The 26,125-nt window shown below is 47.3% G+C and overlaps 2 protein-coding genes across 4 annotated transcripts in view; both read right to left on the reverse strand.

Annotated features, from left to right (window-relative positions):
* The window catches only part of GYG2 (glycogenin 2), a 34,378-nt gene extending 9,879 nt beyond the window's left edge, over positions 1-24,499 (reverse strand). For all 3 annotated transcript variants that reach the window (XM_060002232.1, XM_060002231.1, XM_069540355.1), the window contains exons 1-8: positions 24,492-24,499; positions 23,999-24,124; positions 20,295-20,436; positions 14,713-14,887; positions 12,859-13,021; positions 10,590-10,716; positions 8,860-9,082; positions 6,093-6,287 (exon numbers count right to left, since the gene is read on the reverse strand). In XM_060002232.1, the coding sequence (XP_059858215.1) occupies positions 6,093-6,287; positions 8,860-9,082; positions 10,590-10,716; positions 12,859-13,021; positions 14,713-14,887; positions 20,295-20,436; positions 23,999-24,005 (1,032 nt within the window). In that variant the 5' untranslated portion in view covers positions 24,006-24,124; positions 24,492-24,499. The remainder of the gene's footprint in view (positions 1-6,092; positions 6,288-8,859; positions 9,083-10,589; positions 10,717-12,858; positions 13,022-14,712; positions 14,888-20,294; positions 20,437-23,998; positions 24,125-24,491) is intronic.
* Positions 24,196-24,981, reverse strand: LOC132418272 (uncharacterized). Its single transcript, XM_060002089.1, has one exon. It carries the CDS (start codon positions 24,979-24,981, stop codon positions 24,196-24,198), a length of 786 nt encoding a protein of 261 aa, XP_059858072.1.
* Positions 24,982-26,125: the final 1,144 nt, after the last annotated feature.

Raw genomic sequence — 26,125 nt, forward strand, 5'->3', positions numbered from 1 at the left:
GCAGGGACACTCGATGTAACGGACAAACGAAGCAGTTGGCCTGGCAAACGGTTAATTGCCAACAGATGTGAGTAATCTCAGAAAGATCAGTTGAACCGGATTAGGAAAATGTCAATTTTGCCAGCTTAATTTCTCTCAAGAAAGAACACATAAATAAATTCCACGTGGGCCATCGTGAAACTTTATCCTTCCTTGGAAGAGATTTAACTCAGGGTCATTTACTTGATAAGAAAGGATGAACTAATAATACAACTTTTCCACTTGTCTTCTGCAGATGCGTTAGGCTCTTACAAATTTGAACAGGAAAAGAAGTTATGTCAACTCACGCTAACATTTCTGAACAAGACCCCTAGACGTAGATACAAACTTCTGAACAAGACCCCTAGACACAGATGCAAACTACTATATATAAAATAGGTGAACAACAAGGATTTACTGTAGAGCACAGGGAACTATATTCAATATCTTGTAATAAGCTATAATGGAAAAGAATATGAAAAAAAATATATGTACATATATATGTTTAATTGCTGTACACTTGAAACTAACACAACATTGTAAATCAACTATACTTCAATAAAAAAAAGAGGAAAAAAAAACAATGAACGTTAACAACTAAAATATAAACTGAAACAGTAATAGTAAATATTCCCCTTACTCTTCCTAGCCACAAACAGGGACGTCTTTCTTCACATGTGCAGAAAGCCAGGAGAGAATTCCAAGACAAGGATTTGATACTATGATGGTGCAATGCCAGCCTTTCAGCCAATGGTTGGCAGGCTTATGAACACACCTACGTAAAATGTGACTTCTGCATTTATTTTTCTCCTGAGATGATCACTATTTCACTGATCCACACCCCTAACTAGCTGCTGCAAGCTTGGGTCACCTTGAAAAGAGAGACTCTCAGATTGGAAACAATTCAGAGGATTCTCAGGTCAAAGAAGACAGAGCCGCTGAAGGATGGAAAGTAGCTTGAGAATCCAGTGACTCTAAGCCCAGAAAGATGAAAGCAGAAAGAGAGTATCGTAAAGCCAGACTGTGTGGGGAATGGACCGCCAACAGACAGACACAGAATGCTCACATACACAGCCCGAGCAGGTAAGTTTAGGACACATGATGAAGACACACTCCTTTGCATCATGGGCTGTCATCTTGTGAACGTTATGACTGCAAGAGGTGGTGAAAACTAAAAAGTGTAAATATACAAATCTATTCAAGAACCGAAGAGGGATTTTTCCACTTTCATCAATGGGTGAAGCTACTTGTTTCCCAGTAAACCTCCTGCCAAAAGCAACTTAAAATTCTAGACCAAAAAAAAAAAAAAAATGTATATATATATATACATACACACACATATTTCTTTTATTTCCCCTCGAGGCAACTGAAAGGCTATAGCCCTGAGGAGCCCATAAATAATGAGGTATCCAAGAGGGACACTCTAAACACAAGCTTTCATTTAGGACGCCACTGAAAAGAGAACCAGCAAAAGACCAACCTTCACAAACACCAAAACCCAATTTCACTCCAACTCAACCTCTAATAGCATGTGGGCAAACCATCTCTATGAAAACTTCCTGCTGAAAAAAGAAAAACAACACATAAGAAATGCTCTCTGAGTCTGCCTGCCGATGCAGGGGACACGGGTTCGTGCCCCGGTCCGGGAAGATCCCCCATGCCGCAGAGTGACTGGGCCTGTGAGCCATGGCCGCTGAGCCTGCCCGTCCGGAGCCTGTGCTCCGCAACGGGAGAGGCCACAACAGTGAGAGGCCCGTGTACAGCAAAAAAAAAAAAAAAAAAAAAGAAATGCTCTCTGGGTGATCCTGTGATTCAGAGCCTCAGAGGATCCCTGCCATTTTTCCATACACAACGTCTTGCAGTCAATCAGAAATCAACCAGCACGCAGCGAGACAAGACCAAAGGCGTGAAAATCAAGAGAAGACGAAATCAAAGCACAAAACCAGATCCATGTGAGACGCAGATGTATGGTGGACGGCACACAGACTGTAACTGAACGTGGAAAATACTTTAAATGATGGGACAAGTTGGAGAGTTTCAAGGGAGTACTGAAAACCCCCTCGTAAACATTTGGCGTTTATGTGGACTAAAAACACGATAGCTGAAATAAAGTGTGCAGGATGTGGGTTTAACAGCTGATTAGACACAGCCAAAGAGAAGACTGGTTAACTGGAAAACAGGCCAGTAGACGGAAGCACGGGAAGACAGATGGGAGAAGTGTGTCACAGACACATGGGATGCGATGAAATTCCTACTGTAGATGTCATTGGAATCACAGAAGGATAGGGAAGTGGGAAGAGGAGAGAGACACAGACAGAGAAAGAAAGGGCAGAGGAATACAGTTTCAATAAGTGCTACAAACCCAAATAGGGTAAATTCAAATGATAATAAAAAGTCATTATGATAAAAACCGGAGCCTAAGAGAAAGATGTTAAAAGCAGACCAAAAAGACATATGACCTTCAAATGTATAAACATAAGACTGGGAGATGAATTCTTGGAGAAATAATGGAAGTCAGATGATTTTGAAACGTCTTCCGAGTGTCACTGTAAGGGAATTGCCAAGTAAGAATTCCATCCCCTCGGTGGGAATATAAGTGGGTGTAGCCACTACGGAGAAGAGGATGGAGATTCCTTAAGAAACTAAAAACAGAGTTACCATATGATCCAGCAATTCCACTCCTGGGCATGTATCCAGAAAAGATGAAAGCTCTAATTTGAAAAGACACATGCACCCCCATGTTCACAGCAGCACTATTCACAAGACGTGGAAGCAGCCTAACTGTCCACCGACAGATGAATGGATAAAGAAGACGTGTACATATATAAGACGTGGTACATGTATACAATGGAATATTACTCAGCCATAAAAAAGGAATGAAATAACACCATTTGCAGCAACATGGATGCAAGTAGAGATTGTCATACTGAGTGAAGTAAGTCAGACAGAGAAAGACAAATACCATACGATATCACTTATATGCAGAATCTAAAAAAACGGTACAAATGAACCTATTTACAAAACAGAAACAGACTCACAGACATAGAAAACAAACGTACAGTTACCAAAGGGGAAGGGGGGGGATAAATTAAGAGTTTGGGATTAGCAGACACACATTACTATATATAAAATAGATAAACAAGGACCCACTGTTTAGCACAGGAAGCTATATTCATTATCTTATAATAACCTATAATGGAAATGAATCTGAAAAAGTGTATATATATATATATATATATATATATGTATATATATATATGTGTGTGTGTGTGTATATATATATATATATATATATATATGACTGAATCACTTTGTTGTACACCTGAAACCAACACAACACTGTAAATCAACTATACTTCAATTTTAAAAATATACGTATATACCATTTCCCAAGGGGGGGAGGAACCCATAGGATTAGCGACTCCAAAAACAGAGCCACCTAGTAACGTGTGAGTATCTGACTGATGGCCAAGGAGACATGACAAAGCAGTGGAGATGTAACAGTTTTGACTGCAAACCATGCTGAGTTCATTACAGATCCACACATAACCGTGATGTATGTGGACCCCAAACTCATTCATCACGTAACATCAATTCCAGATCAATTATATACTTGAATGTAAAAAGAATAAAAAATCCATAAGACGTCAGAGGTGATTAGCTTTATGACCCTGATGTAGAGACAGATTTCCTAAAAGGTAAACAAAACCCACTCCTCATATAGGAAACATTAACAAATTGGTCTAAACTAGGTACTTCTTTTCATCCAAGGATACCATTTAGAAATTAACCATAGCAAAAACAGCCAACAACTTCAAAAAAACAAGGAAAGGCATCCCTAATCTTTCCACTAACTGCATTTCCCAACCCAAGAGGCTATAGGACAGGACACTTGGCTGAGAAGATAACAAACTGCAAAAATATTTATCTAACACACATGCCTTTATATGGGAAATAAATGAGATATTCAACTTTTTTTTTTTTTTTTTTTTGCGGCACGCGGGCCTCTCACTGCTGCGGCCTCTCCCGTTGCGGAGCACAGCCTCCGGACGCGCAGGTTCAGCGGCCATGGCTCACGGGCCCAGCCGCTCCGCGGCATGTGGGATCTTCCCGGACCGGGGCACGAACCCGTGTCCCCTGCATCGGCAGGCGGACTCTCAACCACTGCGCCACCAGGGAAGCCCAAGATATTCAACTTTTGAAAACGGAGACCTACTCCTCGACACTGCCATGGCTATACATACAAAGGCTGCTACTTGGAATAAGGATCCCAGATCCAGACACCCAGCTCTTCCGCAGTTACAGGAATTTATGAAAATCATTTTTTTGGTTTTTTGGACTGGTTCCAAATCCCCAAAATAAAGAACCCAGAGTGAATCATTCAATGGATGGCCGGTAGGTGGCAGCAATGCTGCATAATTAATTGCAAAGATGGCCTGGGAGTGCAAAATAATGAAATATACACACACACACACCACAAAAAAGCACCCCTTCCTTCTAGAAGGGCAATGACCTTCTCATTTTTAGAGACACAAACTAGTTGGCTTACAACAATGCTATCATCAAAAAATGTACAAACAATAAATACTGGCAAGCATGCGGAGAAAAGGGAACCCTCCTGCACTGTTGGTAGGAATGTCAACTGGTGCAGCCAGTGTGGAGAACAGGATGGACGTTCCTCAAAATACTAACAGTATTTACCCATATGACCCAGCAAGCCCACTCCTGGGCATAAACCCAGAGCAAACCATAATTAGAAAAGCCACATGCACCCCTATGTTCACTGCAGCACTGTTTACAGTAGCCAGGACATGGAAGCAACCTAAATGTCCATCAACAGAGGAATGGATAAAGAAGATGTGGCACATATATACAATGGAATATTACTCAGGCATAAAAAAGAACGAAATAGTGCCATTTGCAGAGACATGGATGGACCTAGAGACTGTCATACAGAGTGAAGTCAGTAAGAAAAAGAGAATCAAATATCGTGTAATATCGCTTCTATGTGGAATCTAGAAAGATGATACAAATGAACTTATTTGCAAAGCAGAAACAGAGACACAGATGTAGAGAACAAACTATGGTTACCGGGGGGTGGGGGGAAGGCGGGGTGGGATGAATTGGGAGATTGGAATGGACATACATACACTACTATATATAAAATAGATAACTAATGAGAACCTACTGTAGAGCACAGGGAACTCTACTCAAGGCTCTGTGGTGACCTAAACGGGAAGGGAGTCCAAAAAAGAGGGGATATATGGATACGCAGAGTTGATTCACTTAGCTGTACAGCAGAAACTCACGCAACATTGTAAAGCAACGACACACTAAAAGAAGTTAGTTTTAAAAACTGGACACAAGAACTGTGCTCTGGTGCTGCTGAACAGGAACAGTGTATCGTACAGTGCTTAGGGCTGCACCCGGCAAAGAATCAACCTTCAGGAAGTGTGAAAAGCAAAACAAAAAACACCAGTGCAGACTGATGACGTTCACGGTTCTGGAGGTCAGGCGTCCGCGCTGGGCCTCACTGGGCAGCTGCCCTTGGCAAGGCCGAGCTCCTTCTGGAGGTTCTGGCCCATTTCTTCGCCTCTTCCAGATCATAGAGGCACCTGTGGCTCCCGCACACCTTCAAAGCCAGAAGCTCACATCTCCCCATCGCTCCCCGTCTCACTCCTGCTTCTCTCCCATCTCATCAAGCTTCCTTTCGCCTCCCTCTTAGGAGAACCCTCGTGACGACACTGTGTCCTCCCCGGATAAGCCAGGACCACGTCCCCACGTCAAGGTCCTGAACTCAACCCCGCCTGCAAAGACCCCGTTTCCATACGAGGCAGCATTTCCAGCTTCCAGGGATTAGACGCAGCTGTCATTGGCTTTACTGTGACGTGCAATTTTGCCATTTTCTCTAAAGAAACTCAGGAGGCCCTAATACCACAGAGCAAACTGAGGACAGGTTCCTCCCGTCCCCCCAGCCCCTCCCCGGGACCCCGGGGAGCATCCTCTCTGCTTCACCTCGCGGGGGAACCAGCGTCTGTGTCCCCATCGCACCGGTGCGAAGAGCACATACTTACATCTTCCACAGGGCATGCGTCAGGCGAAGCGGGGGTCTCCTCCACCACCACCATGGTGCTCTCAGGCCAAGGCTGGCGGGGCCCCTCCGCCCAACTGGTATAGGGCTCCCCGGAGCGGGGCACAGCATTTGCACACGACCCCTCAGCAGTGGGCGCTGAACTTGAACAAGGCACCCCAGCGCCCCCGAGGTGAGCCTGCAAGAAAAGGTATTCACAGTTAGCAAGGTCCTCCTGACATCTTTGCCAATCTCCCGCTGCCCATCCCCTCCCCTGTGTGGCCAGTGGTCCCCAGTGCCGACATCCGCGTTCACATTACTGCTCCAGGTGAGAAGGACCCCCAGGCACAGGGTCTCCACGTTTTACTCTTAGAACCACCTGACTTGGTCTTATTTTCCTTCCTAGCCAACCCAGTACCTCGCATACTGCTTTGCAGAAAAGAACAGCAACTTCCTATCAAGAATCTGAATAAACTCCAACTCATTCATGTCGCATGGTCAGAGAAAGCTTTAGTTCTCTTGAAAAGCAGCACCCAGGTGCACCAAACAGAAACCATAGTAAAAACGCTAAAATGTGAACTCGTTTCAAGATCCCAACGCAAGCATCTGCGGACACTGCACTCCGTCGTACCGATACATGCACTAGTCAAAAACTGACCAGGAAATAAAATTTCCTGGGACCTTATTTTAAAAGGTCTTTGGGGCTTCCCTGGTGGCGCAGTAGTTGAGAGTCCGCCTGCCGATGCAGGGGACACGGGTTCGTGCCCCGGTCCGGGAAGATCCCACATGCCGCGGAGCGGCTGGGCCCGTGAGCCATGGCCGCTGAGCCTGCGCGTCCGGAGCCTGTGCCCCGCAACGGGAGAGGCCACAACAGTGAGAGGCCCGCGTACCGCAAAAAAATAAATAAATAAATAAATAAAATAAAAAATAAAAGGTCTTTGGCAAGGCAGGTGCCTCCCTGTTAAGTCCACTGCAGGGGGACTTCCCTGGTGGTCCAGTGGGTAAGATTCCGTGCTCACAACGAAGGGGGCCCAGCTTCGATCCCTGGTCGGGGAACTAGATCCTGCATGCATGCCACAACTAAGAAGTCCGAGTGCCACAACTAAAGATCCCACAGGCCACAACTAAGACCAGTTGCAGCCAAAAAAAAAAAAAAAAATTCACTGCAGAAACTCTACTATGGGCAGCATGTAGGGTTACAGTTATAACAAATCAAACGGGGCTTCCCTGGTGGCGCAGTGGTTAAGAATCCGCCTGCCAATGCAGTGAACATGGGTTCGAGCCCTGGTCCGGGAAGATCCCACGTGCCGCAGAGCAACTAAGCCCGTGTGCCACAACTACTGAGCCTGCGCTCTACAGCCCGCGAGCCACAACTACTGAAGCCCGTGCACCTAGAGCCCGTGCTCCGCAGCCAGAGAAGCCACCGCAATGAGAAGCCCGCGCACCGCAACAAAGAGTAGCCCCTGCTCGCCACCACTAGAGAAAGCTTGCACACAGCAATGAAGACCCAACGCAGCCAAAAATAAAAATAAATTAAATTAAAAAAAAAAAAGAAACCACCTCCGAATGCTACTTCAATCGAGGAGGGAAAGTGGAAAATGCCCCCTCCAATGACATTTGTAATCAATCATCTTTAGCCACTTAATCTGTGAGGGGCTCTTTCTCTGATGAAGGCAGCTAATTTAAATAATTATTTTTATGCAGCAGCCCTGTTAAATCACAGCAGCGATTCTGCTCATGAAACATTTACGGTTTTACACCAAAAAAAAAAAAAAAAAATGTTGCCTGCCTCTTTCAGCATCCTCCTGCATTAAATATAGGCTGTAGACGCAGAAGGAAAACTAGCACAAGACCTAAAGTTGGGCTGGCCATTAACTTCCAACTATGGTCTTTCTTTCTTGCGACGAAATGACGTATCTTTCCTTGCCCGAGCCCTTCCTGGGGTGTATCAACATTATTTACTATCTTCTAATTCCGTCCTTTTTTAATGAACATGTCTATAGACATTGAACTTTTTAAAAACCTTATTTCTTTCATTAACGCAGGCCTTGACAGATTTTTTTTAAATATGTAACTTGGTGAGGAATTCCCTGGCGGTCCAGCGGTTAGGACTCTGCACTTTCACTGCTGAGGGGGTGGGTTCAATCCCTGGTCAGGGAACTAAGATCCCGTAAGCCAGAAAAAAAGAATTTGGAATAAAAAGTGACATTTTAAAAATAAATAAATAAAAATATAACTTGATAATTGCTTAAGATATCCTAAATCTGTCTTTCCTAAAACATAAAAAATGAGAAGAGGGACTTCCCTGCGGGCACAGAGGTTAAGAATCCACCTGCTAACGCAGGGGACACGGGTTCGACCCCTGGTCCGGGAAGAGCCCACATGCCACGGAGCAACTAAGCCCGTGCGCCACAACTACTGAGCCTGTGCTCTAGAGCCCGCGAGCCACAACTGCTTAACCCGCACACCTAGAGCCCGTGCACCGCAACAAGAGAAGCCACCGCAATGAGAAGCTCGTGCACCACAGCGAAGAGTAGCCCCCACTCGCCGCAACTAGAGAAAGCCCGAGTGTAGCAACGAAGACCCAACACAGCCAAAAATAAATAACTTATTAATTTTTAAAAAAGAATAAAACCACTTATAAAAAAAAATGAGAAGAGACTCCAAAAAAAGAGGGAGGAACGTGTATTTGAAGAAAACCCACAGGTGTGGATCACGGAGAGTTTATCCCCGGTCTGAACTCTTGGATGTCAAGGGTATTGTGTGCTTACTGCGTGTCCTGGAGATGTCTGTTCGTCCTCGTGCAGGATATTTTCATAAAGAGGCAGAATGCTGCGGTGGTAAATCCCCCACCAGAGGTTAAGGAAGGACGTCTGATGCTGGCTGACAGACCCAGAGCCCTCCTCCAAGACGGAGCCCGTCTGGGGATTGTACTTGTAGTTCCAAGGCTTCGTGGACCCCAAAAAGTGGACCACCTTCGCGCTCGAGCCGAATCTGAGGAGGAAACACAAAGCATCCGGCCTTCCTCTCGGAAGTGACCACACACAGAGAGCCTGTGACAACCACAGGACTCATCACAGACAGCGGGACGTAAAGACGCATCTCAACGAGTTATGGACGACCCTGTCATTGACGACCGCCTAGACTTGCGGTAAAAATAACTGCTTCATCAATCCACGTGTGCAGCCTTTCATTTTCCACAGACCAAGAAACATAATCGTAACTCACTTGGGATGTTCCCCAAAACGGGAAGAAGAAATCAGGAGTCTTTTAGAAAGATGGGCAGTACCGTAGCCCAAATCATCTTATCCTGAAAACGATAAAAACTTTAAAAAGTTGATTTTATAGTAGATAACGCAAGCTGCAGACCAGGAAACTGGCTTCTTGTACAAGATGGTGAACTTTACCCTCTCGACCTTTTTTTTTTGTTCATTATCACCACTCTCACCAACCTCGAAACTTTTTAAACAATTTTTTCTTAATTGCTTTCCTATGACATTTTAATATCGTATTTGCCTTGTATATCGACATTCTGTAGGTACAGCCGTGCTTTTTACATTAAAAAGGATATGATGGCTTTACAGCCCACAAACCAGTGTCTGCCTCCTTGGGGGCAGTGCAGCCCCTATTAAAAAAGCACGCTCAAAATCTTCTCAGATTTCCCATTTTCACTTATAACAATGTCCCCCAGAGCAGTGGATCTCACACATTTGGTTCTAGGACCTCTTGACACTCTTACAGATCACAGAGGAACAAAAAATGTTTGTTCACGTGGATTCCATCTGTCCATATTCACCGCAACAGAGGTTAAAACTGAGAAATTAGAAAACCCGTGTACCAACTCATTAAAAAACCGTGGGCCCATGATATGTTAACTTTTATATTTTTTCATAAAGTGTAACTATAACTATACATTACTATATATCTTTTAAATGTGTACAAAGTGACATCTTTCATGTCTCTTCATAAACTATAACTATATGTATTTTTTTAAATGCGTAAAATGCCACATCTTTCGTATCTTTTCATAAAATATAACTCTCTATATAACTATAATTTTAAAAATGTAAAACGAGTGACACTGCCTATTTTACGAGGAGACGGTTGGTTTCTCATATCTGCACCTGCATCCAGTACAATGCTTTTTTATCACATCATGTCATGGCGTTTCTGTAAAATCCCACTGTCCAATTATGAGAAAACAAGAGTGAAAAGATGAAAATGACATGTTAAAATTAATTTTTTAAAAGGCGCTTTGACTTCAAAGACCCTTGAGAGAGGGGCGGGGAACCCCTGGGGGTTCCCTGGGCAACACTTTGGGAACCACTCTCCTTAAGCCTAGCTGCCTTGATGACCTATCATGTAAAGCAATAAATAAGCGAGCAGAAGGATGATCTGGTTTTTTTTTTTTTTTTCCTTCAAAATGCCAAAAGGTGATATTAGATTCTGAGAGAGGATGGTTGACCAGGTATAGAAGAGTTGGGCTTGGCACGAAACTCACTGTTTGAAAGCAGGGCTGTAGGTGTAGGCCGTGTTGCTACTCAAGTTATAAATGAATGGCAAGTGTTTCTGGATGTCTGCTGTGGACCAGTTGCTGAAGAAACTGTTCAACAAGCCTTGGTCTGCCCCTAGAGAGTTAACAAACAGACAAAGAAGTTAATAAAGAATGGTACAGTGCACCAAGAGAATGCAAGACATGTCTGAAGACATCATGGAAAGACACTGGTATCCCAGCGCACAAATTACATTTCCTCTCTCAACCCACTAAAACATGGTCGTTGTCTCAAAAGTGACGGATAACCCACACCATTCATTTAAAAAGTGCAGAGTCTCGGGACTTCCCGGGTGGTCCAGCGGTAAAGAATCTGCCTTCCAATGCAGGGGATGCAGGTATGATCCCTGTCCGGGAACCAAGATCCCACATGCCATGGGGCAACTAAGCCCGCGCGCTACAACTACTGAGCTCGCACGCCTCAACGAGAGAGCCCATGTGCTGCAAAGTACAGAGCTCATGTGCTCTGGACCCCGCACACCACAATTAGAGACAGGAAAAAAAAACCACAAACGCCACAACTAGGGAGAAGCCCGCATGCCACAAAGAAGAGCCCACAGCTCAACCAAAGATCCTGCGTGCCACAACTAAGACCCAAAGCCGCCAAACAAAGAAAATCAAATGAAATAAAAATAAAAAGTGCATAGTCTCTCCAGAATTCTCCACCGATGGTGCAAACAATTAATAATAAAATCGCACACTGTCTCCAAAATTCTCCACCCCTCCCCAGGGAATTCTATCTGGTATTGACAATCGCTGTTCCCATCAATTTTGCCAACTTTGTTACCTCGTCCTTACCTAGAAGGAATTTTTCTTTTCTTTTTTCTATCAATGTTTATTATTATGTCTTTATTGAGGTATAGCTGCTGTACAATAGTATGTAAGTCACAGGTGTATAATAGTGATTCACAATCTTTTAGACATTATACTCCATTTATAGTCATTATAAAATCTTGGCTCTGTCCCCAGTGTTGTACAATATGTCCCTGTAGCTTATTTTATACCTAATAGTTTGTACCTCTTAATCCCCCATCCCTATTCTGCCCCCCATCACCACTGATAAACACTCATTTGTTCTCTGTATTTATGAGTCTGCTTCTTTTCTGTTATATTCACTAGTTTGTTGTATTTTTTAGATCCATATATAAGTGATACCATACAGCATACAGCATTTGTCTTTCTCTGTCTGACTTGTTTCATTTAGCATCATGCCCTCCAAGTCCATCCATGCTGCTGCAAATGGCAATATTTCATTCTTTTTCATGGCTGAGTAATATTCCATTGTGTATATGCCACATCTCTTTTATCTACTCATCTGTGGACACTGATGTTGCTTCAATAGCTTGACTACTGTAAATAGTGTTGCTATGAACACCGGGGTGCACGTGTCTTTACAAATTAGCATTTCTGGGTTTTTTTGGATATATGCCCAGAAGTGGAATTGCTAGATCATACGGAAGTTCTCGTTTTAGTTTTTTGAGGCATCTCCATCCTGTTTTCCACAGTGGCTGCACCAATCTACATTCCAATTTTTCAATAGTCTACCATTTTCTTTCCCGTTACAAAAATTCTAGTATTTTTCCCATGTACTAACGCCTGTTCAGGCAAGTGTCTGGTTCCAGTTCATTCTCTCCTTTATTCTATATCGGGGTTGGCCAACGAAGGCTTGCACCCATTTTTGTAAATAAAGTTTTATTGGAACACATCCACGCTCATTTAAGTCCTGTCAATGGCTGATTTCACCCTACAACTACGGGGATAAATATCTGTCACAGAGATGATACGCCCCACGATGCTGAAAACATTAATCACCTGGTCCTTTTTTATTTTATTTTGGCTGCGCCGCGAGGTCTGCGGGATCGTAGTTCCCCAACCAGGGATGGAACCCGTGCCCCCTGAAGTGGAAGTGCGGAGTCCTCACCACTGGACCGCCAGGGAAGTCGCCTATCGGGCCCTTTAGAGAAAGGTTGTCCACACATCCTATGTGATCAGGACTGAGGAGTTCTCCCTTCTACCCATCAAAGATATTTTCAACGGTCCTCTCTACTGTGTACTTACTTACTTATATCTTCATCTCTTCCTGCACTTGTTCTTCAATCCCCAACTTTAACTTGCCGCTCACAGATACGGGGTGGTGGGGACTATAGCTGTCGGTGGGGCAGAGGGATGTGTTCAGGCCCCATTCTCTCCCACAAATGTCCAGCTGCCCTTCACCTACCGTCAAAGCTGCCGTGGTCCGTGGCATGCCGCAGCAAGTGGCCATGTGTCTCCAGGGAAGGTTGGAAGACAAACACCCCGCTATTGAAGCAATCCGGCCATCCGGGATCCGGGGCCGCAGAAAGCTCTCTCCTACTGAACAGCTCATCGATATTGGACAGCACCTGGAGCAACAGAGCGTGGGGGACCCGTACGATCTCACAGGGAAGAACCAATCTGACTCCATATTAGACCTGTTTCTCTTAGTTTAACCTTTGTATTCTACTGCTTTTGCTGCAAGTTAATCACCAAAGGGATGTTACCCATAAGCTTAAACAATACATAACGGCCCATCTCCGGGAACCCTGCCTCCGGTGCAATGAGTGTTAAGCTAAAATACCTCTGTTTCGCTCACAGGAAACCCTCATCAGGCCCACCTGTGAATGGCTGCAAGAAGGAAGAAATTCTGACCAGTAGCAGGACTTCAGCCCCTCCCCTTTTAGTATAAAAGCAGCTTGAATTCTAACTCAGGGAAGATGGGTCTTTGGGACACGGGTCCACCATCTTCCCGGTCTGCTGGCTTTCTGAATAAAGTCATTATTCCTTGCTCCAACACCTCGTCTCTCAATTTACTGGCCTGTCTCGTGTGGTGAGCAGTACAAGCTTGGACTCAGGAACAGCGACGCTTCTCTTAACCTCTGGGGCACAAGTGAGAAATGCAACAGGAACTTCACAATGGGCCAGACAACGTTCAGTGATGGGAAACTTATACCCAATTTTTTGACTCTCTTATTTTTTTAATTTTTTTGCAGTACGCGGGCCTCTCACTGTTGCGGCCTCTCCCGTTGTGGAGCACAGGCTCCGTACACACAGGCCCAGCAGCCATGGCTCACGGGCCCAGCCGCTCCGCGGCACGTGGGATCTTCCCAGACCAGGGCACGAAGCCGCATCCCCTGCATCGGCAGGCGGACTCCCATCCACTGAGCCACCAGGGGAGCCCCTGACTCTCTTCTTTTAGACTTATATTCAAAAGAGAAGAGTGTGTGTGTAAGATTGCTCCCTGGTTTATTTCAAGGGTTTGAAGTAACACCGTCACTGAAATGCAATTATCACCTCAAGGTTCTTAAGATCCTCCATGGAATGCTCTTAATTGTATATATTCTCTTTCCTCTAGCAAATGTGACCTACAAGACCGGAAATCCATAAACAGAGAGGTCTGCAAGTCAATATCATATAATCCACTGTCTTCGAGAGCTTGACCACCAACAGCAGTTCTCTTCAACACCTACCGGCTTTCTGAACTGTGCTGTTTGGGAAAGAAATTACTCTGATTACGCACTTCTTATTTTCCTCTCCACCCCCGTTTTCCTACAGAGCTGCTTTTGCACAACCAAGACAAGCTCGCATGTATCTCTGACACTCCAACCTCATTTTACATTTCGACTTTCCAATGGCTGTTCACGAACGTGCCCATCCTGGGCTCCTACACCAAAGGCAACTACCCCAAATGACAATGGGGGATACCACAGCTTCAGAAGCCAGGTGTACCAGTCCCTTCAGGACTCTCTAATTTACAATCAAGAAAGAATACTTCTCTAATATTTTACCCTGTGTAGATAAAATAATGTGATTACAAACCCCTCCTCGGGAAGGAACATGCCTTCAAGCATCCCAGTATACGCAGCAGGGTCCACTGCAGTAGGTGTGTTCTATCTGATGTTGATCGACTAAACGATGTTGGTGATAGTGATGGACGTTACCTGGTGGGGACCCACCGGCACGAGCTAGCAGCTTGCTTAAGGAGGGAGCAGCACGGTCTTTGTCGGGGGTTCCTCAACAGGTGGAGGATCTGGTCCTTGCCCTCCCTTGTACTCACCAGGGTATCTGCATCCAGGAAGACGCACTTGCTATAATGGGTGAGTGTCCAACAGTGAAGCTTGGTGAGGGTGACTCCGAGCTCAGGTCTCTTCAGAAAGGCCAGGTGGATGTAGTCTACACTGTCTATCAGGTTCACCTCGATGACCTCATCAAACACCCTCGAGAGGATCACCCTGGAAAAGACATGCCAAATCCCAGGAGAACAGCCCACCATCTAACACGAGACATGCTGTCCCTTGCTGCTGCAGTCTTCATACCAGGCTTTATTTTCCCCATGTGGGTCTCGTGGCTTTGCCCACGTTCCATTCACGCTTAAAACTTAGGCAAACGTGAAAAGCAAGACATATTAAACTGTCTTAACACAGACTGATTCGGGTCATCTCTTAGGAAGGTACTTTCTCTTTCCAAAGTGCACGGGCAGTGAGAAGGGAAGGCTGAGTAGGTAGAAACCAACAGAAGGTCTCCATCAGTTTTTACTTTACATATTCAAAACCTGCATCGCTCGTTGCATACAAGTTTGAGACTCAAATTTTGAAAGAATGTACATTTCATCAAAATGAAATGTGCCTCTGTTCCATTAAAAATTTTTTTGCTTAAATTCTACTTCATCATTGCCTGGAATATCTTTGCGATGACAGAAAATTAAGAAGGTGCTAGAAAAAGGATAGGGGCATGTCAAAAGGATACAGTAAGTCAATCAGGAGGAGGTCCCAGGAGCCAAAGCTGACGCAATTTGGGCAAGAAAACAAAAACAAACCTAGGGCTTCCCTGGTGGCGCAGTGGTTGAGAGTCCGCCTGCCGATGAAGGGGACACGGGTTCGTGCCCCGGCCCGGGAAGATCCCACATGCCGCGGAGCGGCTGGGCCCGTGAGCCATGGCCGCTGAGCCTGCGCGTCCGAAGCCTGTGCTCCGCAACGGGAGAGGCTGCAACAGTGACAGGCCCGCGTACCGCAAAAACAACAACAACAAAACCTAAAGTATAACATGAATATTCACGGATCCACACTGATATCACAAGTGAATACATAAGTAAATGGGGTAAAAGGGGTAGCTCTTCCTCCCAGAAGAATTCCAAGTAATAAATGTAGAAGGAATGATGGAAAGAGAAAAATCACCATTAGATGAACATCACAGTGGTAAGTGTTGCAGACAAAATTCACGGATGAACCCTAAAAGCAATGAGTAAAGGTTTTGAGGAGAAACAGCATGTTTTCATAGTCTAAAAGTACCTCTCCCAAGATATTTATCAATTACAAAGACAAAAATAATGATTTTACAGTAGAGATACCCCAAAGGAGACCAAGGTTAATGTCACCAGTACCAAGACATCACACACTCCACAATATCACGCACTGAAGAAGGTACTTTCTTCTTTGTAATTCTTTCCTACTTTTCATTGCTTGGTTTAGATTTTTTTCTCTCCCTTGTGTTTTTTGTTTATACCCTTTCTAGTCCTCTGGTGGTTGCCACCCTTAAACCCTCAACGCATCTATTTAACCTTACTATTTCCTATCAAATGTAACAACAGTTATCATCTATAACTTCGCCCCAGACAAGACAGGAATATTAGCGTATGTTCACCTGTCTCCCTCCTCTTTTATCCCCCCACCACCTCCCATGGGGACTGTTAATTCCAGGTTTTCGTAATTATTCACCAATACATTCCCAATTAACTCTCAATATTACTCGTTTATTTGTTTTGCACTGCTTCTTACATTCTATTTCTTCTTTCTTGGATTCACATTTCATCGTGCTTGAGTATATCCTCAAGTAATTTTTTCTCAAAGGTCGTTGAGGGGTAAAACGGCTGAGCTTCTGCATGTTTGAAACATCTTGATTTTGCTTTCAAATTGCATTTAGCTGAATACAGACATTTCATTTCAAAATTAGGTAGTCTAAGAGCTTTGAGGCATCAGCTGTCTCAACCAGGCTGAGACCTGAAATGCCTTTAGTACTTTTTCTTCTTTCTTCGTGCTCCGAAATGGGACCTTCTGTATCATCAACACTTGGGTTTCCTTCATTCATTCTGCTCAGTGCTCAGGGAACACCCACAATCTAAAATCCTTCCTCAGAGCTGAAACGTTTCCTTGAATCCCTTCTCTCCACTCCTGTCCTTTCTGAAACTCCCAGTCTTAGACAGATGCTGGAGCTTCTGAGCCTATCTTTTGTATTCTTTAGTACCTTTTCCACTTCTACTCTACATTCGTGCTTTCACGTTGCACAGTATTCAAAGTAACTCTCTGAGAAAATACCACGCCATCACCAATTTCCTCCTGCTTTTTACCCAGTGATTTATGGCATCCTCAAGATTGTATAAAGAGGGAGGTAGAGGGCCAAGAAATGTCATTCTGCGTTACTACAAGTAGCACCTATGTCCTTATAGGCTTTTGTTCAGCTCTCCTTGCCTCCTTAACTTAAATTCCTGGAGGGAGAATTAAGTTTCAAGAATGCAATTTGTGTGAACCTACAAGCACATGCTACTGGGTCCCCTTCCCTGCGGAAAGACTCCCCCAGCCATGGATGCACCAAACCGCCTGGAGGGATGGCAGTCTCTTGAACACCGCCCCCTGGTCATTTGGAGTCACAGGTCACTGTTTATGTCCTACTGCCCTGACTGCATCACAGAGCACCGTCCCTCAACCCTACCAACGACCGCAAAATACATACCTGGTTCTACAACAGTGCAACTAGGTCTGCCTCAGTGAGCCTTTCCCAGTCTTTCTGTGACACTGTCTCTGAATCTTTTACAGTTCATCATGAGTAGACTGAAAGACTGAAAAAACGTGCTGACAGCTTTGGACAGCTGAGGAGATAGGAATCTAGCAGAGAACAGACATGTCTGGGTTTTTTTTGGCTTTATCAGTTCTATGTAACTGTTCCACGCACACCATGATTCAGGAGATGATGATGGGACCACAAAGAGGTCCCCCCAAGGATGCGTGGCTACCCCCAGGGTCACCGTTCCCAACGCTGGGTCCACTGCAGCCCTTGGTCTGACTCTGAAGACCCAGCGGCCCGGGCACAGGGAAACGTCCGCTGCACACAAATGTATTTTCTTCTCTTTTCTTTCTCTTTGGGGCCTGCAGGAATCATCTTAGACAAGAAGAAATACACCTCGAGCATCCATTCATCTGAAACACTATTGGGAGAATGGGTGACGGCCAATTTGGTTAAAGACTAATGACAACACTTAATGTCAATGACTAAGGTCTGTGCACGCCCCCCCTCCCAAAACACCGACGTTTAAAAACACATTTGCCAGCCTGACGCGTCCTAAGTATCACTGAGCTGTTTGATGTGACATGACTTCAATGTCCGTGAAGACAGAGTACGTATCCCTTGGTCATGCCGTCTACCCTGGTTGTATCCATCCATCCATCTCTGCTTATCATTTGGAAGAGTTCTTTCCTTATTCTATGGACAACACCCTCTCCTCGTTATAAATTTTGTAAATTGGCTCCCTAATTGGCTTGTTTTACCTTTTACGTTTACACAACTACATCTGACATGCAGCAGTTCTGGTACCCTTTGTTTTGTGTACTTAAAAATGGCAGACACGTGAAGCCATCATCTATGTCAGTATCTGGAGACGTTTTTCGTTGTCACAAAGGCGAGGAGGGTTGGCGCGGGGGGCGGTGCTCCTGGCACCTGGTGGGTGGAGACCAGGGATGCTGTTACACACCCCACAGGGCACAGGACGCCCCCCATCCGAGGGTCATCCAGCCCCAGATGTCAATCATGCCAAGATCTCGACTTCTAAGATTTTCCTACACTTTACATTTTACCTTTATCTTCAAAATCTACCTGGAAATCATGTGGGTATGTGTTCAACTTTTATATAAAAGGATCACATCATTGCCTTTCTCTGATACAGTGATGTGATGAATTACAATGATAGAATTTTATACAATGAACTATCCTTGCTTTCTTACAGCAAGCATCATTTCTTTCTTTTTTTGTCTTCTTTATTTTATCGAAGTACAGTTGATTTACAATGTTGTGTTAGTTTCTGCTGTACAGCAGTGACACAGTTATACATACGTATACATTCTTTTTCATATTCTTTTCCATGACGGTTCATCACAGGATACTGAATATAGTTCCCTGTTCTATACAGTAGGACCCTGTTGTTTATCCAGCATCATGTATTTCTTTACTGCAGGCCTAGAGTTGCCTTGTTGATAATCTGTACTGGGGGGCTTTTCTCATCTATATGGAAACACAATCAAATCTGTAAATCAAGTTTCCGTATCAAGATTAGCACAGTGTCTTAAAATAAAGGAACACATTGATTTTTTTTTCCCCCTAGGCTCTCAGATAGTTCTTTTTGCATGGAAATTAATTGATTGTGCCCAGTTTTACAGAACATCCCTTACAATTGCCCAGGCCCAGGTCCTTCCCCCAGATAAGCCTTTGATAACATTCTCCATGTCTCCCACTGTTACTGGTCAGCAGAAGGGCTTCACTTCTTCTGGTGTCATGTGGACCGTCTGAATTTCCCTAGAAGGATCAAGTATTTCCTACTTTCAATTTTATCAGCAAAGTGTTCTATGTAGTATGTAAGTTTAAAATTTAAGTCGCATCCAGCCACTGTGGAAACCAGTGTGGAGGTTCCTTACAAAACTAAAAACAGAGCTACCTTATGATCCAGCAATCCCACTCCTGGGCATATATCCGGAAAAAACTCTAATTCAAAAAGAAACAGGCACCCCCCGCAATGTTCACAGCAGCACTGTTCATAGCAGTCAAGACATGGAAGTTACCTAAATGTCCGTCGACAGATGAATGGATAAAGAAGATGTGGTACATGTATACAATGGAATATTACTCAGCCATAACAAAGGATGAAAGGATGCCGTTTGCAGCAACATGGATGGACCTAGAGATGGTCACACTAAGTGAAGTACGTCAGAGAAAGACATATAACATACGATAGCACTTATACGTGGAATCTAAAATATGATACAAATGAACTTATTTACAAAACAGAAACAGACTCACAGACATGGAAAACAAACTTATGGTTACCAAAGAAGAAAGGGGGGAAGGATAAATTGGGAATTGGGGATTAAGAGATACACACTACTACATATAAAATAGATAGCCAACAAGGACCTACTGTAGAGCACAGGGAACTCTACTCAATATCCTGTAATAACCTCTAAGGGAAAACAATGTGAAAAAGAATATATATGTTTGTACATATAACTGAATCACCTTCCTGCACACCTGAAAATAATACAACATTGTAATTCAACTATATTTCAATAAAAACGTAAAAAAAAAAAATCTTTAACTTAGCTTAGGACAGTTGCTTCTCAAAGTTGCCCTCTCCCCCCCCAAAATAACTGGCATCTGAATTTCCGTAGTCGAGACAAGACACGGTACCCACACAGCGTGTTGTCTACAAGGATTCTGAAGTTGGCCACACCCCTGGCAGAGCCTCCTCCTTTAACAACGACCGGAGGGCAATGTGCAAGTGTCTGAGGCCCCCCAGGACAGCCGGTGGTCCGGGCCCACGAACCATGGCTGGGACCTGCGTCTTCGGGAGGAAGGACCAGGTGTGTGTCTGAGTCTTACCTGAGCAGGTTGGACACCTGAGGGGTGACCAGCACCACCAGCCTCCTGGTGGCCCTCTGGTCCCGCAATGATTGCCCCAGCACCAGGGCCCCCTGGCAGTAGACGTCATTGGTAGCCAGCGTGACAAACGCTTGGTCAGACACTGTGGACGCAGACAAAAACAACAGGGTTATGTTTTCGACGGGTCGCATGGGACGGCGGGGCTGAGGGTCACCTCCGATTCTCTCAAGCTTCACAACACTAACTCAATAACTGTTCGCTGTTCTAAGATACGCATCAAAGACATTTCACATGCATCCTTTTGTTTCAAAATAAAGCAAAAAAATTCTTCTTCAAAACAAGAAAAAGAAAAAAAACCACACACAGGAAAAGAGGAAACCCTAAACACGAGTGAGACAAAGCCAAGAGGAGCATCATTAAAATTCCCTGGTTCAGATTAACAGATACAAACTACCGTATATAAAATAAACATGAGGTCCTACTTGTATTGCACAGGGAACCATATTCATTATCTTGTAATAACCTATCAGGGAAACGAGTCGAAATAATATAGATATATACGTATAACTGAATCACTTTGCTGTACACCTGAAATCGACACAACGTTGTAAATCGTCCAGACTTCAATTTAAAAAAAACCTTCCTGGTGCTGCCACACGGCAAATGGGCACAGCTCAGACCCCTTATGTGATTCTGCATTCAAGTCTCAAAAACTCACCCAAAACAGGTGGGTCTTGGGCGAACACAAAGCAACAGGTGGAAACAGAGCTTTGGATTTTCTGAGTCACCGTGAGGACTCCCACCCAGCTCAGAAGAACTGGGCTCTCAGAAGGAATGGCCAAAGCCATTCATTAAATTCCACACAACCCACTTGTTGGAAAGACTTCAACTCGAGGATATATGAGGCCGAGGAGATGGGAGAAGGGAAAATATATTGTCTCATTAACCAAAAGGCCCTCAGTTTCCTAATGTCTCCACAGCAGAGGCAGGAACTCGGACGGCCAATCCGATTTATGGCAGTTTTGAATCTAAGTGGGAACTCGTGACATTGACTTTAACGGGGACTTTGAAGCAGTGTGAGTCTGGGACCCCCAGGAGCTGGTTGCCAGGATAAAAACAAAGGGATCCAGAAATCCAGGCCTTGGCTCCCCTGCTGTCGACAGAAATTAAAATTCACAGCCCACGGCTGGAACACACAGAGCTCAGTTCTCAAAGACCAGACGGTCTTCCCCTCCAGCCACCGTGCCCTGCCCAGAGCACGGCCCAAAGGCACCATCACGCCAAACAGAACACCAGGACCCAAGCTTCTGGAGCCGGTTTTCCTGCAGCTGGCATCGTACCCTTGACATTCCTTTGGGGTAAACGCCCAAGCATGCCTGTTCCAACAGCTCCTGTCTACACATTATCCTGTATTAAGAGGGAATGAGAATTCCTGGCATTTCCACTGCAGGCTGAGTATCAACGACAGCAGACCTCAGAACTCAAGTCTGCAGCCCAAAAGATATCTGTCTAGCTATCCACCCATCCAGCCATTTTTCTACCCATCTATCATTATCTAACGTCTGTCTATCCAACTGTTTATCATTCACCTATTACCTATTTCTCTATATCTATCACCTATCTCTACCTATAGACAGAGCCACATCATCTGGGAGGTCTCTGGGGACCCAGATGGCTGAGGCATGGGGCAGGTGGGCTACAGTGGGACCAGGCAGCAGCGACGGGCAACTGTCCAGAGCTTCCGATTCTCGGGGAGGAGACAGACAGGGCTGGGTCTGCAGAGTAGGTTTTACGGAACTACTGGACTCTCCCTTTGCTAGGGGGAGGGATTATGCCTTCTGCTAACAGGATGACAAGACAGCCCCAGTGGAGAGAAGACCCCCTTTCTCCAGCGACCCCAAGACTCAATGTCACGTTCTAGGTCAAAGACACATGACTCCAAAGGCCAGCCCCCAGGGGCCGGGGCATGATGGTGCAAAATCATGGCTGGATAAGATCTCCGTCTCAAGTGCAAAGGCAGACCAGTGGACGTCAATGTCACAAAGGCTGAAAACTTCACGGACAAGTCTGCAGATTCCAACACCACCTTACCTCTAAGAAACTCCCATCTGTCAGGTTTGGGCGTGGCATCAAAAAAACACGCCACAATTATCCAAGCCTCCTGCATTGAAAGGCTTTGTTTCCACCAGGCAGGGCGCTGGGGAGGGGACTTCTGGCATGCGTGCAGGGTGGGAAAACAGAAATAGAACGGGTGGCTGTCCTCCAGCCCCAGGTTGGGGGGAAAAAAAATGCCGCAAAACCGAGTTCATCCTGAAGACGGCGGTGGCTGACAGCTTTATAACAGGTCTGGGAGAAATGTTTACTTCTCTTCGCCTTCCTCTACCCCACCCCCCTTACAACCCACCCCCGGACCCTCCCCCGAAATAACATCCCGACTTCCTCCTCTGCCCCTCCTCTTATACTCAATGGTGTTTTTTGTTCCCTGCAAAGTGCTGGACACCCAGCTGGGCTCTTTCTAGCACATTCCGTGGCCGATGTGTCCGAACGACCCTCCTGAATGCTACCATTATATTGACCCCAGCGGGCTGGCAGAAAATGTGTTTTTCACTCTGCAGAGCTCCAAACCGCCGCCTGGAACACACAGACTTTTCTGCTTCTCTGCGAAGAATCTGACAGCACACCGCAGCACACGGCAAGATATCTGCCTTCTCTGCCCCAACAATTCTCCTCTCTAAGGCACAGAGGAGGTACAGAAGCATGGAAACCGCTCCCTGAATTACCAAATCGCTCCTCTGAATAAAAAGTAACCAGATTTTTTTTTTTTTTTTCTGAAAAATGCGCTCATGCACGTTCAGGCCCGGACTGGTGCAAGCACGGGACGTCTTCATGATAAAAACAGGACGGGCATCTTTCCCATGGGTGGAGGTTATGTTTCATCACCACATTTCTTGGGAGCTTTTTTTGTTTTTTTGGCCATGTCGCAGCATGTGGGATCTTAGTTCTCCCACCAGGTATGGAACCCGTGACCCCTGCATTGGAAGCACGGAGTCCCAACCACTGGATCCCCAGGGAACTGCTCCATCATCACGTTTCTACGCTTTGGAAGTCTACTGTCCAAATCGGATGTCCACTCCAGACCCAAGAGAAGGCAGACAGGACCAAATTGCAGCCCTGGGGGGCCAGGGCTCGCCTAAGTCCCAGCATCTGGCCACGGTCGGCCTGCTGCCCCGCTGCGGGATTAACCCTGGATGTTTACCGGAATAACCAGTTCTGCCTCCAGTCTGACCTCGAGGGGCGAGGCTGGGGGAGGGGAACCACAGGCTCTGTCTTCCCAGAGCCATAGGGGCACGAACTCCCACGGGTCTCCGCGTCCGTGAGACGCCCACGCGTTTCCACGCTGGCCAACAAACCAGCCCATTTAATCTCCAAGGGCTACTTTTATACAGAAGGAAAATTACCAAATCTCAGCGCCCCCTGACCATACTAAACCTCGCCCACCTCCCAGCTGCTGAGACCCCCATCTCCACCTGCCCCAGGGACACCAAGCTCTCCAGCCCCGGGGGACACTGGGAAGGCGCACCGTGGGAGCTGAGGGGTTGGGGGCGACCCTGCGCGCGCAAAGCGGGGGGTGCCCCCAGCGCGGGCCAATCTGAGCCGCGCCAGGAGAGCAGGGAGGCTGAGCACGAGGGGTCTTCCCGACTCACCCGGCATGGTCTGAGGCCCAGCGCGCCGTGGGCACCGGGCGGCCAAGTGCGCCTGGGCGCGGGGGCGGCCTCGAGCCGGGCCTGGCGGAGGCGTCGTCTCCAGGCGACCCGCGCGGAGCTCCGGGCCTGCGGAGACAGCTCGGCATTCCAGACAGACCCCCGGGGCTGCAGCACCGCCCTACAGCCCCTCCCCCGGGTCAGCCCCTCCCCACCCCGGTCTCCCCATATTCCCTCTGCGCTCCGGGGCTGCCTCTGCCCACACCCCCGTCGTCCCCCGGCCCCTGCCCGCCCGGGTGTCCCCAGCGACCTCGCCGCGCCCCGGGCAGCCTGTGTCCCAGGCTGGCCCGGCGCCCCTCGCCCCGCAGAATACTCTTCGCCCCGCGACCACCACTGCGCCCCCACCCGCGCCCTTCCTCAGCGCTCGGGCAGCTCGCGCGCCCCCAAGCCCCCCGAGCGCCCAGGCCGCCTCCGCGCCCCTCCCCAGGCCCAGCACCTCCACTGCGCCCCCGAAGCTTCCGCCTGGCGCCGGCGCCTCCCCCGCCCCCCGGCCTTCCGCACCCCTGCGCCCCGCCCCGCTCCTCCCCCGCGCTCGGGCAGCTGCAGCGCCAAGTCCCCGCCGCGCCCAGGCCGCCTCCGCGCCGCCCGGTCCCTGCGCCCCGGCACCTGCGGCGCTCCGGCAGCCTCTGCCCGGGCCGGCGCCCCTGCCCTGCGCCCACCGCGCGTCCCCGGCGCCCCAGCGCCTCGGCCCGGCCTGCTGGGCTGCGCTCCGGAAGCCCGCCCCCGCCCCCGCTCTGCCGCCCCGGGCGCTGGTCCACGCGACCGCCGCAGCCCCGCGCCAGGCCGGCGCCGCCTCGTGCCCGGCCCCTGGCGCCCCGGAAGGAGAGCCGGGAGGGGGCAGCGGCCGCCGGGCATCCTCGCCCCGCCCCGGCCCCCCGACCCCTCCCCGCCCAATCCAGGAGTCTGAGGCGTCTCCGCTCGGACATCTCACCTTTAACCGGCCAGCCCCAAAGTAAACGTTTGCAGTGGCCTCCCGGGCCGGGCCCAAGGCCGGCGCGCTGCCCGGGCAGAGGCCACGCTGGAAACGTGATCTTACTGAACGAACGCTCAGTGAGCGAAGGAAAGGGGCATGCAAGCGTCCACGGTGCGTGTACGCAGGAGAGAGTAACTGAAAATCAATGAGTGAGTGATGGAGTGATGGGCACCTCGGCTGCTGAATACGTGCGTCAGGGAGGGAGAGAATTATGAGTGAATGAATGGAGTAGATAAACGAGGGAATACATTTATGAATGAATGCATGCATGAGCGAGTGAATTAACGAATGTGTGAATGCAGGAGTGGACGAATGGAATGAATGAATGCACGTGTGAGTGCATGCCCGCATGAGTGGATGAGTCGCCATCTGAACCCTGTGAGCCACGGCGGGTTGTAGAGAAGGAGAGAGGAGTGGGCCAGATGCTGTCCTCAGGGTGGGTGCAGCCACTGGCTGGGGCCATAGGAGCGCGTAAGCACCAGGGGCCCGAGAAACCAGGCGGTATCTCAGGAATTCTCCCACCTGCTGGACCTTGCCCATCCAGCACGTTGTCATGTCCTGCGGGATCAAGGGTCCAGGGAACACGGATCGACAGAAGGAATGGACATTCCTGAGTAACGGGGCTTCCTGCTCTGAAAATGTCACCTGGGGGGGGGGGTGGGAGGCATCCCGGGAGGGGGGTCATCTCTCCACTACACCAACTATAGCCCCAGCAGGCCTCACCCCCCGCCCCGTGTTGCTTCTCCACCATCTGTGCAAACGTCCACATAGTTTTAACAAAGACAAAGGAGTTCTTCCCACGCGGATGTCCTGGTCTCGGGGAACCCGCCCCCTCAGGGTTCCACACTTCACACTTTGGGAACCGGTACAATTTCAGCTCAAGAAGCGACAGAAAAAATCTTAAGAGAGGACATAGCCGATGCTAAACCTCGTCAGCGATCGACGCAGTAAGGCGTGCATGTCACCCAGCGCCCAGCAGACTGGGATCTCTGTCTGGGCTTTTTGCTGGATTTCATGCCCCATGGGGAACAGGGGGCTTGGCAGGCTTAGAAGCCATCGGGGCTCCCTTGACTTGGAATAAGAAGGGGATTCCCCGT

Source organism: Delphinus delphis, chromosome X (assembly GCF_949987515.2).
Source record: "Delphinus delphis chromosome X, mDelDel1.2, whole genome shotgun sequence".
NCBI lineage: Eukaryota > Metazoa > Chordata > Mammalia > Artiodactyla > Delphinidae > Delphinus > Delphinus delphis.